The sequence below is a fragment of the Lingula anatina genome, chromosome 8, assembly GCF_051362555.1.
Source record: "Lingula anatina isolate TDL-2025a chromosome 8, LinAna3.0, whole genome shotgun sequence".
Lineage (NCBI taxonomy): Eukaryota > Metazoa > Brachiopoda > Lingulata > Lingulida > Lingulidae > Lingula > Lingula anatina.
The window spans coordinates 18129705-18144663 of record NC_141774.1 but is presented as its reverse complement, the minus strand read 5'-3'; the positions used below and the strand labels follow the sequence as shown (position 1 = coordinate 18144663).

At 33.2% G+C, this 14959-nt stretch overlaps 1 protein-coding gene across 1 annotated transcript in view; it reads left to right on the top strand.

Moving 5' to 3' along the window:
- The window catches only part of LOC106170483 (uncharacterized), a 62956-nt gene that overhangs the window by 30688 nt on the left and 17309 nt on the right, over positions 1–14959 (top strand). Inside the window, exons 41-64 of the mRNA XM_087019388.1 lie at positions 272–498; positions 695–821; positions 1190–1321; positions 1821–1850; positions 2733–2765; positions 3058–3090; positions 4572–4801; positions 5144–5399; positions 5679–5908; positions 6226–6352; positions 7092–7226; positions 7464–7598; positions 8228–8257; positions 8464–8639; positions 9015–9276; positions 10329–10537; positions 10849–11107; positions 11521–11649; positions 12086–12115; positions 12347–12522; positions 12876–13137; positions 13650–13858; positions 14130–14388; positions 14753–14881. Coding sequence (XP_086875514.1) covers positions 272–498; positions 695–821; positions 1190–1321; positions 1821–1850; positions 2733–2765; positions 3058–3090; positions 4572–4801; positions 5144–5399; positions 5679–5908; positions 6226–6352; positions 7092–7226; positions 7464–7598; positions 8228–8257; positions 8464–8639; positions 9015–9276; positions 10329–10537; positions 10849–11107; positions 11521–11649; positions 12086–12115; positions 12347–12522; positions 12876–13137; positions 13650–13858; positions 14130–14388; positions 14753–14881 — 3825 coding nt within the window. The remainder of the gene's footprint in view (positions 1–271; positions 499–694; positions 822–1189; positions 1322–1820; positions 1851–2732; positions 2766–3057; positions 3091–4571; positions 4802–5143; positions 5400–5678; positions 5909–6225; positions 6353–7091; positions 7227–7463; positions 7599–8227; positions 8258–8463; positions 8640–9014; positions 9277–10328; positions 10538–10848; positions 11108–11520; positions 11650–12085; positions 12116–12346; positions 12523–12875; positions 13138–13649; positions 13859–14129; positions 14389–14752; positions 14882–14959) is intronic.

Below are 14959 nucleotides of genomic sequence, written 5' to 3'. Positions count from 1 at the left end.
AACCACTGGTACCTTTTATTTGGGGGAAAATATCATTAATTACCTCTCTACTTAGTGAAAATGATTCTTTTAAATTAATTTCAATTTTCAATTGAAAAAGTGTATTACTGAGTATTTTACCCAATTTTCCTGATTTTGAAAGTATATCTCTTATAAAAAAAAAAAAAAAAAAAAAAAAAAAAAAAAAAAAAAAAAAAAAAAAAACAGTATGTCTACAAGCCTTCAAAACTTAATCAATTGACAGAGTTTTCCATGTTAATTATCATTTCAGTTCCATCCAAAGTGCTAACACTCCAGTTCAATGTGACATCATCAGAAAACACGTCAACACCCAGGGACTGCTGGCAGTATTATAGCTACATCATGAATCAACGATTTGAATCTTATTCTGTTAATCTTGGTGACTTGATAAGACAGGCTTGTAACTCTGATGATTACACAATCACTGGACTTCCTAATCTGCCAGTTGTCACTTGTCACCCTGTTACTTCAAATATGGTAAGTTGCTTCCAGTATAATGAGTCATTCCATTTATTTTGTCCAAGTGTTCTTGAATAAGGTATGATGCTTCTGCAGATATGAAATGGCTACAAATTATTTCTTGTGAGATCACTTTTGATGTAATATTTTTGGAAACATTTGGATATAATATAATATAATATAATATAATATAATATAATATAATATAATATAGGGATTCTGTCAAGTAAGAGGTGTACTAGTTCAGCATGAAGATATTCCCAGGAATAAATATATGGAGTGTGCACACAACTTTTCCCTGGTAATACAACAAGATCTGCTCCTGGGAAAACTACTAGCTGGTGAGTCATGATCAGTGACTGTTACTTATCATTATTATTTTTTTTTTTATTATTATTTTTTTTTTTGCAATTGTATGCAAAATGTGCAACAGGGTATTCAGCTAAGTAGACTGTTATTGGGAAAATGATAGTAGTTTAATTATGTTAAAAGCTGTTAATACTTTCCTATTCCTAATATTACTGGTAATAATACAATTAATACTTCTCTGAATTTGCATAAAACATACGCCCATAAGTAGCAGATATTGACTTATTTTGCTTATTTTAGGTTTTCAACTATTAAGGTATACGTTGAATAGATTATTGCGTGATTAAGATGTTACTGAAATGTCGTACAACAATAGATGTACATGTAATCCATTTCACAGGCATGAACAACCATACCTATGGCCACTGTCCAGATCTCAGTGGATCTGTGCCTCAAATCTTGAACACCGATGAGAAGTTCTGTTATGATCAGGGCTCAGATTACTTTGAGGATAGTGACAAATGTTACCCAGGTAAAAGGCAAAAATATTAAATATCATATAGGGCACTCACATATATCTGCTATATGTTATGGAGACAAATGTTATCTACATTGAGGATAAAGACAAATGTTACCCAGATAAGTAATTCACTGATGATGAAGAAAAATGTCTCCCAGGTAGGTAATACTCTGAAGATGAAGGCAAATATTATGGAGTAAGTGTTTACTGATGTATGTTTATAATGCCACATGTTCAGTTTTCACTTCATTAAAAAAAACAATTTTGCCAAAAAAGTAGTTGTATTAAATGAACTCTCAATAAAAGAATAGTCACATATATTCACATTATGTTGGATCCAGTATAGGTATGAACAGTGTGAAAATGTTCTTGTTCTTGAATCTTAACAATTTCAATATCATATATCAAAACTGATTCTTAATCTTAAAACATATGGCTGTACAATATTAATTTTAGAGTGTAAAACATTAGTTGATAGATTTTTTTCATGGACATTTCTCTTTGGTTTCAGCCTACTCCACAAAATCAACACCCATTCCAAGTAAGTGGCACAATTAACAATTTCAAATGAGAGGTTATAGTATAGTTTTTGGATGAAGAACAGATGCATACACTATACATTAAGTTGGATCCAGTTTAGAATAAGTTCACTTGTAATTTCCTATGCTTCACAAAAAAAAAAAAAAAAAAAAAAAAAAAAACCTTGCATAATGTAGTCAGGCAGAGGCATAAAGAAAAATATCTGGATTACATTCATAAATTTGACAGTGATACTTGAATTTTAGTTATGCAAATATTATCTATGTAATTGATATTACGAGGATAGAGACAGGTGTAACCCAGGTAATTAAGTAATACTCTGAGGATAGAGGCAAATATTACCCAGGTAAGTGATACTTAGAGTACAAAGACAACTGTTACCAAATTTAGTAATACTCTAAGGATAGAGACAAAAGTTGCACATATAAATAATACTCTGTGTATCTAGAGACAATGATACCCAGGCAAGTATTACTTTGAGGATGAAGACAAATGTTAACAAGGTTTTTTAGGGCTGGGTTGCTGTAGTTTGCTTGTTGTTTTAAGCGATTAATTCATTACGTTAAAACTACTGCATGTATATATGTACACATATATAGTAGGCATTCGTAGTATCAAAGTTGACTCTACCATAATTATAAAAATTAAGATATGATGTTGATAGAGTTGCAACCTTTATAATACTGTAAGCTAGATAAATTAAGCTTATTATACCAACAGTGATCCTGCAAAGAGTGTCAGTCAGCTCATTTAATTTTCATAGATTCCCAATCAGCTTGAGGATGGCACTAAACTGAATTATTTTTTACCATTGAAAACAATGTTATTTTCCTGGTGTGAAGAGTTATAGATTGATTCTACAATGTGGTAAATTCTATTTCAGCTGACTCCCCCAGAACAACAACACCCTATCCAAGTAAGTGACATTTTGTGTGCGTAAGGCAACAGTGCATTTTGATTGATAATTTACCACAGCATGTATTTACATTTTCATTAATTTGAGAATTCATTTTGATTAAAAAAAATTGCACTCAGAGATAGAATGCATAATTTTTGATTTGACAGTCGAATATGAATTTTTCATGCATGGGATCAATTTTGTCCCCTTTCCCCTCATATTCCTCCACAGAGAACCACTATTGAATGTACTGTTGCTTCACCCTGAAATAAGCCCTAAATATAATGTAATAAATGTAATTTCATTCCAGCTCCTATTGCTTTACCAGCGCGTGACAAACCAGGTATGGAAACATATAATAGTACTTTTCACTAACGTTAAACTCTGCAGCTTAGGTCTTTATATAGTCAGAGTAATTATAAAGTAATTCTATAACAATGCCTCTATTGGTTTTCATAAAAATGTTTTTTTCTACATCCTTATTACCCATATAATGCACATCTGGCAGGGAGCAAATTAATGTCTTTCCTTGGACTTTTTGAAAAACTCCTAAATGGCCACCATTTTCCAGAGAATAGCTGTAGTAATAGATTAATTAATACTAGGGTGCACGGGTTTCAACTAATGCCAGCTACAAGTATTTTTATTTTGTTTTCTGCATTGATGGTATGTTATGGCCCATATAACGCATGTCTGGCAGGGAGCAATTGAGTATATCCTTGGACTTTTTGAAAATTTTGATAGTGGGCAATGATTGTCTTAATTCCCTTGGTAGTTGGCATCAGTTAAAACCCCTTGTATGTGTACAGTACAAGTACTATAGTAACCTATGGCAAATGGCGGCCATCTTGGATTTTTTCAAAATGTCCAAAGAAATATTGTGTGCTTTCTGACACATGCATTATATTGGTAATAAGGATGGAGAATAAACATTGAGGAACAACTTTATTTGAACAAACCAATAGAGGAACGTATGTATAAATTAAAAAAAAAAATCTTAAATTGGTAGTCATTTGTCAGAGGTAGAATTTGCCAAAGGGCTACATCAATATTAGATTGATTTAGAATGTCAAAAGCTAACCACATGCAAAATTTATCTGCCGTGCCATGATTTGGCTACTTTTTTTACCCTAAGTCGACCCACTGTTATTGTGAGAGTATATATGTATGAGATTTATTGCAACACCATGCATTCACTGTACAGTGGTGATGTTGTGCAGATACCTGTATGTATTTCACCTTAGCATCAAGCTTATTTGGTTTTGGAACCTTCAGATCCAGTGAAATTATGTTCTCATTTTTTGGTAGTGATAATTACGTACACCACAAGCAGTGAATTGTGTGTGATGTACTGTACAGATGTTTGGTGCACTATTGCATGTCACATCTACATGTACAACATACTCTGGGGCAGCGCTAACACTCACCAATTTAGCCAAATGCTAAAACTGACTGAAATTGGCTTAAGAAAAGGGGCTGGATTTGACATGTTTCAGCCAAATTATAACCATTTTGATAACAAATTGACAAAAATGTGGTGATATGGCCAAGTGAAAAAAATTGCTAGCGCTACGTACCCCAGATACTGACCAGTGGTGTGTCTGATGTCCACAAAAAAAAAAAAAAAGACTCAAGAGGCAAGAAAATTGAATCTCAAACTGGACACTTACATAGATCTGGTCCATGAATCACAATTTATGTAAATTATTGATGTAAAAGGCCCAAGCATTTCTGATATATATATATATATATATATATATATATATATATACGGTGTTTCTTTCTTGACATCCACTATGATATACATAATTATCTTATTCACAGGTTTCCAGATCACAACTATTATAACTGCTCCAATACCTGGTAACTTTTCTGAAGACTGCTTGCATTGGCTCCGACTGTCATTTTACTATGCAACCAACCAGTACAGTTACTTTGGTTCCAACCCATATTTACCACTTGTCAATTTTGCTGGATATAATCTTGGTATCTGTGAGCTGTACTCTGCACAAATAGAATTTCAAAGAGGAAAGGCATTCATGAGTGACGGGAAGGTGAATGTGCACTTAATTTTTAAACAATATTTTTATTGATTTTAAAATATGCCTGGATAGTCAATCATACCAGAAAAAGTTGTTTCAGAAGTTCTGAAAAGTCACTTTTTTGATCATGTTTAAAGTTGTATTTGTAATTGAAACTGAATAAAATAAAATATATGTAAGCAGAGATATTGAATTCTCAAAGTAATTTGAAGTCTTTGATCCAGTGTTGTTAAATTAAACACTATGCACTTAATCTTTTCCTCATTATTGTTTAAAGTTCACATTTGAATCAAGTGTTTATAAACACTTGTCCTCAATTAGGGATTTTTGAGAAAAATTATTATTTCATTTAAGGTTCACATCCAGATGAGTTATGGTTACTACTTCTCTGCCAAGGAAAAGCTGACATCAAAAGAGGCTCGTGAATGTGGACAGAATTTGCTTGCATTCTTGAGAGCAAACTTTAGTTCAGGATTTATGCTGCCTAACATCACAGCCACCATGAACTGCCCTGCTTTGACCTCTGCAAATGTCAGCTACAATGGATCTCTAGTGTGTAGAATTGGGCGAGTGTTGAGAGGGGATGAAGACAATGGAACATGTGTAGCTGGTAAACCAGTTTTTGCTCAAGGAGCATCTTATCATGTGCTATGTGTTAGGTGATCTGGTTTATTGTCATGAGTATATCACTCTGATGAACACAATGTGACCAAGTTGTAACACTCTGAATCGATGGAACATCATATAGCAACTCATCAATACGTGCCCCCCCCCCCCCAAGAAAAAAATAATAAATAGATTAATTAAATATTTATTGGTACTATTGTTTTATTTATTTGATTGTATTTAGTAGATATATATTCTCCATTTTGTATCTTTATATTTTCAGTTCCATCAAAAGTGTTAAAACTCCAGTTTACTTTGACAACTGCTGGAAACTCCTCAGCACATAACTACTGCTGGTCCACTTATTACAATTATTTTATCAATCAAAGATTCAACAATTATACCTTGGATATGAATGATAAGCTGCACCAGGCCTGCAATTCTGTTTATTACACAATAAGGAGTCTGCCTGGTCTGCCACTTGTCAGCTGTCAGTCTGTCACCACAAGTATGGTGAGTATAAATATGCTGCATGTTAGTCCTTCTTGGTTCGAATCAAACTTAGTTATTTATTTTGAATATTTTAATATTAAAATGTACAACTTTGTGTCAAATTGCAAGAATAAAATGAGTCATATTTTTATGGGCAATTTTTCTATTAATACTAGTATTTCTACAGGTGCTTTTGGTCGTCACTGTTCATAAATGTGCATACACCAAGCAGACTCTTTCATACAATGTATGCCTGCACACACCCCCTTCAATTGTTAACTATAATTTAAACAAACAAAAAGAATAATAAAAATACATGAATAAATAAAATATTTTAGGGATTCTGTCAAGTTCAAGGTGTACTAGTCCAACATAAAGATATTCCCTGGGAGAAGTACATGGAGTGTGTACACAACTTCTCTCTGGCATTAAAAGAAGATCTGCCCCTTAGAAAACTACTGGCAGGTGAGTCATAATGACTTATTTGTAGGCACTTGTATGCAAGTGTGCAATAGGGTTTTCAACTAGGTAGACATTGACTGTGATTGGGGAAAAGTGGTAGTTGAATATTGTGAAGACAACTTTTCATTCCTCCTCGTTGTTATGTTATGAAGTGTGCACATAACTCTTCTCTGGTAATAGGAAAAGATCTGCCCCTTGGAAAATTACTAGCAGGTGAGTTATGATTAAACAATTTATTCCTTCCCTTTGGTATGTAAAATGTGTGATAATGTTTTCAACCTTGTAATAACTTGCAGCTAAATCTGTTTTGAAAGTTGAAAAGTGTTTTCAAATAATTAAATAATTTCAAATAATTAACCATTTCAGTAAGCATAGTATGCCAAATCTTTTCACCAGTTCACTCAATGCAGTGTGCCAGTTTACCTAAACAGTACAACAATATCACAACATGTTAATTACACACTGGCACACCCAACACAATGTACCAGACCATCCGATACAATATATCAGCTCATCTAACACAATGTACCAACTCATCTAACACAATGTATCAGCTCATCTAATACAATGTACCAACTCATCTTACACAATGTACCTGTCCATCTATAATGCACCAGCTGCTCACTTCATCCCGAACAACTTGTGTGGTTCATCCATTACTTTACATGAGTCACCTCACCCAACACACTGTATTAGTTAATTTAACACCAGCTCACCTAACAGCTTTTTTCCCTATGTTTAGGTATGCACAACCTGAGCAGTGGAAACTGTCCTGATGTCATTGGTTCTGACCTGCAAATCTTGGACACTGATGAAAAGTATTGCGTTGATTCAACATCAGTTTACTCCAAGGAAGAGGACAGTTGTAAAGATACAGGTACAAATCTATTAAGCAGTTCAACCATGCAAAGCAAACAAGTGTCATTATCAAATTACTGATGTTGTTGCTTATAAACACTACGATTTAGTTAAAATATTTCAGAATGATATATTGATGAGGTTGCTGCATTGAACCCTTGCTAATTTTAATTGCTCTTTATACATAGAAATATTTCTGTTTCTCTGTGTGTTTATATATATTTTCTGAACCTCTATGAAAATTATGTTTTTTTAGTCACAGGACCCGGCCGTAACTGTCCGTCAGAGCCTTGTTACAATGGAGGCACTTGTATGGAAAATCCAGGAGACCCCCATGGCGTCACTTGTTTGTGTAAACCTGAGTTCACTGGATGGAAATGCCAAACTCCAAGTAAGTGTTTACAAATAGAAAGCAGTACTGTTTTTATTCTCAAAAGTCAAATTTCATTGTCAAAAAAAAAAAAAAAAAGAAAAAAAAAAAAAAAAAGGCTCATTATATTATTGCAATTCCATATTTTAGTATACAGTGTCACTTTTTATGGAATACCATGTTTATACCATGTTAAATATAAAAATATCTTTTTTATGAATTATGGCATGTTTAAGAAAAGTTGTTTTAATAGGCCAATTGACAATCAAATACGAGTGTATATATAGCATTTGTCATTTAATCTCATAAATGGATGAACCACACAAGTTGTTCGGGATGAAGAAAACATAAATATAACACTTAAACTTTTTAACACATTTTGGGATGTTTCATGGCAGATACGGCTTATTTTGCTACCTAACTGACATATATTTATCAATCCCAGAATTGCAAGTTGAACAAAGTCTGCCACTCAATACTTCATAGAAATTGGGAGTCCTTTCTGGAAAAGTTATCTGCAACAAATGTGATAAATTGCATGTTATTTTTGAAATGTTTAAAATTTTTCATTACTGCAATCTTTGAAAAATATTACAAGCTTGTTATAACGTGTACCTTTTCATCTACTTACTTAATTTTTTAAGTTTCAGGTGGCCCTGTGTTAAATGCCATAGCTCCAGGTAAGTGAAGGTTATATATATAATGAATAAGTTAATGAATATATAGAGTTGCAAAGACTTTGAATAAGGGAACAGACAGATGGGTGTTTGAAATTGAGTGTGTGCATGTATCTGTGCTTGTGTAACTAGACAGAAAGAACTGTCGACAATAGAGCTAAAATGATAAAAATGATATTTATTTTGAAAAGCGTTTCATTATTTTTCAGAATATTTCTTTAAGCTCTCATACACATTCAATACATCAATGGCTAGTAACTGCACCAAGGAACACTTAAGTGGAATTTTAACTTCATTACCTGGTTCTGTGAACTTGAGCTGTAGTAATGGTGCCTCTGTTTCAATCATCGAAACTCCGAGTGACATAAAAATTAACGGAACACTGGTAAATTTCATTTGCACGCAAATATTAAGTGATATCTGCTTTATTGGTTCTTAAAGTTATTTTTTCATTGGTAAAGGACATACGTATTTTGCTCTATATAAAGAAGCAGAAAGTCAAATTAGTTAATCTGGACTTACTAAACAATCCTGATTCTTTTTTAGATGATATTGCATTTGTCCAACTGACGATGTATTCATTTTATGCTTGACCCTGTAATATCTTAATATATAGCACAGTGAAAATAATGATGTAAAATGTTATAATAATAATAATAAAAATAATAAACCGTTATACTTTAACTTAAGAAATGGTGCATGAGGTATACATCACACCTCTCTTAACTTTAATTAAATACGTACTTCCATTACCCTTCAGACAACAGTCAAGGTCAAACTAAAACTGCTAGTACTTGGCACGTCTGGCCCCACCACACCAAACCTGGTGTCAACATGTGGAGATAGTCTGAAACCTGTGATCAGTAACTTACTCTCTGGTTTGAATCCATCTGCTCTGAACACAACAGCTGAATGTCGTAAAATGGTGGAGTTGGGAAAGCATGGAATAATGGTTGCTGATGCAGGACTGAGTTGCTTGAGTATGTTTGGTCTGGATCCAGATAGTCATTACTGCAGACCAAGTAAGTGTTAAGGACAACACTACATTGTACTCACCCTGCTAATGAACTTTGTCTAGTTATTTTCAAGTAAATGTGTACTTTGAATTTTGATTTTAAATAACTTTTTTATTGGTTTTATTTCAATTAATTTCTTTTAAAACCCAAGATGGTAAAACGATTTCCATTTTATGTTCATTATATACATATACCTGTATATATATATATATATATATATATATATATATATATATATATATATATATATATATATATAATGATTGGATAAACTTAAGTTAATTAATGTCGGTAATGCAGATATTGTAGCGTAATGTGCCTCAAGATTGTGGTATTTGACTAATTATTTCATGTATGAAGACAATTCATCAGAAATGAGATTTTTACAATACTAACACCTTGTTGTAATGATCCCTTTCATACATATGGAATGAATGACCTAAACTTTTATAATTGTGTACGCTGGATTCAAGTGTGGGCTCAAAATGGCACATTACTTAGTGGATAACACAATCTATAAAGATTCATGTCAGCTTTACTTAAGGTCACACAAAGAAAACCAAAGTCCACATATAACCAGTTAAACAATTTATTCGTCGATGCTCTGCTGCTTCATATTCTAAATGAAATCTCCAACTCCTAGTTCCCTGAAATCACGTCTGCTCCATGCTCCTTAATTCTCTCCCAATCGCCTTCTCGATCCTCCCCATTTCCTCCAAGGTATCAATTCCGATTGCTTATGTAATAATTTCGTATCTAAGGTGGGTGCATGCAAACTTTAATTACTTCTAATTGTATAGTTAATTTCTTTGCATCTGCTTTATATAGAGAGGCCGCCACAATACTCAAGAACTATCCGACCAGAACACCTTATATCATACTTTTTCATAAAATGACTGCATAAAATATGTTTTTTTATCTTTATGTCAGACACGACATTGTGGTTCCTGTACTTTTCCTTAACTAACTATACTAACAGGTCTGCTGCAAACTCTCTCACATATTTGTCACATACTTACTGCAAATTTGTAAGAAGATTTATCTTAATTACTTTTCAGTTCCATCACTGGTACTGAGCTTCCATCCAAAATTTAACCTCACTGGTCTGGATACTGCCTGCCTTAACAGATACAGAGCAAAGGCATTGACTCAGTTTTATGATGTAAGGGCAGAGATGATCGGACTTGTTGACAAAGCCTGTGGGGAGGACAATGTTAATGTTTACCCAGTCAGTACAGGACTTTTTAATCAGTCTGTACTGTCTAAGGTAAGGAATATATGTGGGAATGCCTGACCTGATTTTCACCCCACTGATTTAAGATCTTTGTAGTTTTTTCAAACAATATTTTTAAAAGTACTAGTGTAGATAATTTTTTGAAAAATGAAAAAAACATATTTTAATATATCTTGAGTAAAGAAAAAAAAAACAGCTGCGCCAACAAGTAACTTAAATATTATTAATTAAATGTTAAAAGATAAAAGAAAAAATGTCTATTCACAATACTTAATTACTACTGTATTTGAATATGTATGTACAAGTACCTGAATAATATAACGAATGTTTATTTGTCCTTCCAGAAATCATTTGAGGTCGGCTATAAATTTATTCCGATGGGTGATCTCTCAAAATCAACACTTATGTCATGTGTTGGGGGAATTATACAATCCATACATGAAAGGACCAATACAATATTTGGTGAACTTCACAGTTATAGTGGTTATTTTAGCTGCCCTGCAATTACCACACCACCAGTGAATGTAACTCAAGGTTTGCAGTGCGATCTACCACATTATCCAATATATAACAAGAGCACAGGATATTGCGATGCTGACAGAGGTTAGTGAATGTGTGATCAACACATAACTAACATATGACTACATGTAAAATATGAAGGACATATGACTAACATGTAATTAGGATAATGATCCATGTGATAACAACATGTGTGACTGACCATTTTTTCCTTTCTATAGCTTAATGTGTATAAAAAATCAACTCTGAAATATGATTTTGGTACTTTGTAAATTTTCTTTCTAACACTGTTTAAAATGTTTCATTATTTATCAGATTTTACAGTTTCTCAAAATATAACTTTGTAAGGTTAGACTTGCATGCTTTTCAAAACCAAAAAGACTCGACCAAACTTTTTGGGTGGTATGTAAAAATAAAAATTTGAAAAATATTTTAATAACTTGACATACTTTAAAAGAGTCTGAGACTTATATGGAAATTCTTATGTTTTGTCACAGGACCTGGTCGTAACTGTCCGTCAGAGCCCTGTCACAATGGAGGCAGTTGCGTAGAAAATCCAGGAGACCCCAATGGCGTCACATGTGTGTGTAAACCTGAGTTCACTGGATGGAAATGCCAGACTTCAAGTGGGTGGTTTTACATTGCGTATCATACTTATAATTATTATTGTTGTTGTTGTTGTTGTTGTTATTTTTGAAAAATACAAGTTTCAGTATAAAAATGATGTTAACTGATATCAAATATGATTGTTTACCCTTACATGTGTATCAGCTCTGTATTGCTTTAATTGTTTGACACATATTTGTTTTTGTTGTATAGTAGGTGATGCTCACTTTGCTACACGATCCCTATCAAACAAAATTTAATACAAATATGTAGGCCTAACTAAAACTGGAAATTAAATGTCAGATGCAGCATTTTTTTATTTACACATTATTCTTTTTTTTACAAACAGAGGTACAGTGTATTTCTGTCTTTCCTGAATCACAATTTCAATATTACTTACTATACGTACTTATGATTATAATTTTTTCACTAACTCCATTAATTTTCACATTTCAGTTGGCTCTGTTGCTAATACCATAGCTCCAGGTACGTCATTTTATATATGATTGCATAGAGTAACAAGCAATTTTGAATAAAAATATAGACAGATGAACATTTGTAATTAAGTGTCTTTGTCTGTACCTTAAATTTTTAAGTAGTATGTTTTAACTATTAACACTTTGTAAGAAGTATTTTAATTATTAACACTTTGTAAGTAGTATTTTAATTATTAAAACAGATTTAGTAATTTCATAAAATAACTTCATTACATTTCAGAATATTTCTTTAATCTCTCATATACATTCAATACATCCATGGCTAGTAACTGCACCAGAGAACACTTCGGAGGGATCATAACTTCATTACTTGGTTCTGTGAACTTAAGCTGTAGTAGTGGTGCCTCTGTTTCAATCATCAGAGCCCCGAGTTTCATAAAAATTAATGGAACACTGGTAAATTTCATTTAAGACTGTGTATCTCAATATTTATTAATACATTTTGTTTCTGTTGTTAAAATGTATTTTCAGAAAAATATTTTTCAACATGAGGAATGAAATATTGCTAAAAGTCAAACTGGACTCATTTAAGTAAATCATGATCAGTTGTGACTGTTATTTTTCAAATGATATTATATAGTTCTGCTGGCATTGCATTATTTTGTTATTTAATGCTTGGACATATTGTAAACAGTGAAGACATAAAAAAATAACAAATTTGAGAAATTTATGATGACGCTGGTGGCACTCATCTCAGGAGACAGCTAGCCCATGCCTCTCTAACTTCATGCTATAATTTTTCCCCTCAGACATCAGTTATGATCAAACTGAAACTGCTAGTACTTGGCACATATGGCCCCACCACACCAAGCCTGGTGTCAGGGTGTGGAGATAGTCTGAAAGCTGTGGTCAGTAACTTATTCTCTGGTTTGAATCCATCTGCTCTGAACACAACAGCTGAATGTCGTAAAATGGTGGAGTTGGGAAAACATAGAATAATGGTTGCTGATGCAGGATTGAGTTGCTTGAGTATGTTTGCTCTGGATCCAGATACTCATTACTGCAGACCAAGTAAGTGTTTATTGATATATACTACCCACCAATTTAATGAACCTCTCTGAAGTTTCTCCAAAGCAAATTCAGACTTTTTACTTTTAAAAGAAGCAACTGCTTTAAAAAAAGCTGCCTCATCTTTTTTATTCAAAAATTTGTAGTTTTACCAATACTTTATTGTGCCGGTTTTATTTCAGTCCATTTTTTTTCAAAACCCTAGATAGTAAAACAGTTTCCATTTTATCTGCTTATTTATAGCTGTGTATATGTAAAATGGTTGAATAGACTTTATTATTGTCAATGGTACAGTAATTTTGGTTTAATGTGCCTCAGTAGTATCGTATATGACTATAACTGTTTTAGATATGAGGAAAATTGCCTGATGAGAGATTTTTATGGTGTTACATGTAAGACATTGTGCTTTAAATTTTAGCAAAATATCAGGCCTGTCACAAACTCTCTCACAAATTTGTTACAAACATGGTGCAAACTTGTTGCGAATTTGCAAGAAGTTTTATCTTACTTTTCAGCTCCATCTGTGCTACTGAGCTTCCATCCAAATTTTAACCTCACTGGTCTGAATGCCACCTGCCTTAACAGATACAGAACAAAGGCATTAACCGAGCTTTATGATATAAGGGCAGAGATGGTTGGCCTCGTTGACAAAGCCTGTGGTGAAGACAATGTTTATGTTCACCCAGTCAGTACAGGACTTTTCAATAAGTCTGTACTATCTAAGGTAAAGAATACGTGTATGAATGACTCACCTGTTTTAAACACTGATTTATGTTCTATGTAGTTTTTTCTAAAAGTTCAGAATTGCTATTCCCTCATAAAAAAATTGGGAGTGAAAATTGTGATAAAACATGAGTAAATAAACATTGTTTAATATTAGGAATTAATTGTTATTAGTTTTCGTTGAACAGTCATCATTTCAATACCGGCACTTACAACTGTATATATACAATGTTACTGGGGTGACATTGAAAATGTTTATTCTTTCCTTCCAGAACCCATTTGAGACCAGATATAATTTCATCTCGCTGGGTGGTCTCTCAAAATCAAACCTTTCATCGTGTGTTATGAGCATTTTACAACCCATAAATGCAAGTATCAGTAAAATATTTGGCAGACTTCACAGTTATAGCCATTATCTAGGCTGCCCTGCAATCACCATGGGACCAGTAAATGTGTCACTTGGCATGAATTGCAGCCTAGCCAGTAACCCAGTATATAACTCGAGCACCGGATGGTGTGATGCTGACAGAGGTTAGTAAACTAGACTAACATGAGTAACATGTACATGATTAATGCATAATAACTACGTAACACATTACCAACACGTGACTTAATTACACATGACAAACATGTACGTGACTTTGTCAGGCAGTGTGTCCATGATGATCTGTCTAGTTTATACAGGTACATGTACCAGAAGAAAAAACTTGCCGTATATAATGAATCAGCAACACTTTCATTAGATAATTATCAGAAACTTGATAATGTTAAAATCAGTTTTTTGTGTTAAGTTAAAACTTGTTCAAGTGATTTAGGCAATCAGATACGTAGATATAGGAAAAATGCTGGATCATTTTAAAAACAGTTGAAGTTAGTTTTGTATACTTTGTCACAGGACCTGGTCGTAGCTGTCGGTCAGAGCCTTGTTACAATGGAGGCACTTGTATAGAAAATCCAGGAGACCCCAATGGTGTCACTTGTGTGTGTAAACCTGAGTTCACTGGACGGAAATGTCAAACTCCAAGTTAGTATTGCACTGTTTTTTTTTAAATTATTTTGAAAATGCGAGTTTCAGTATCAGAATATCAGTATGTTTCTCAGT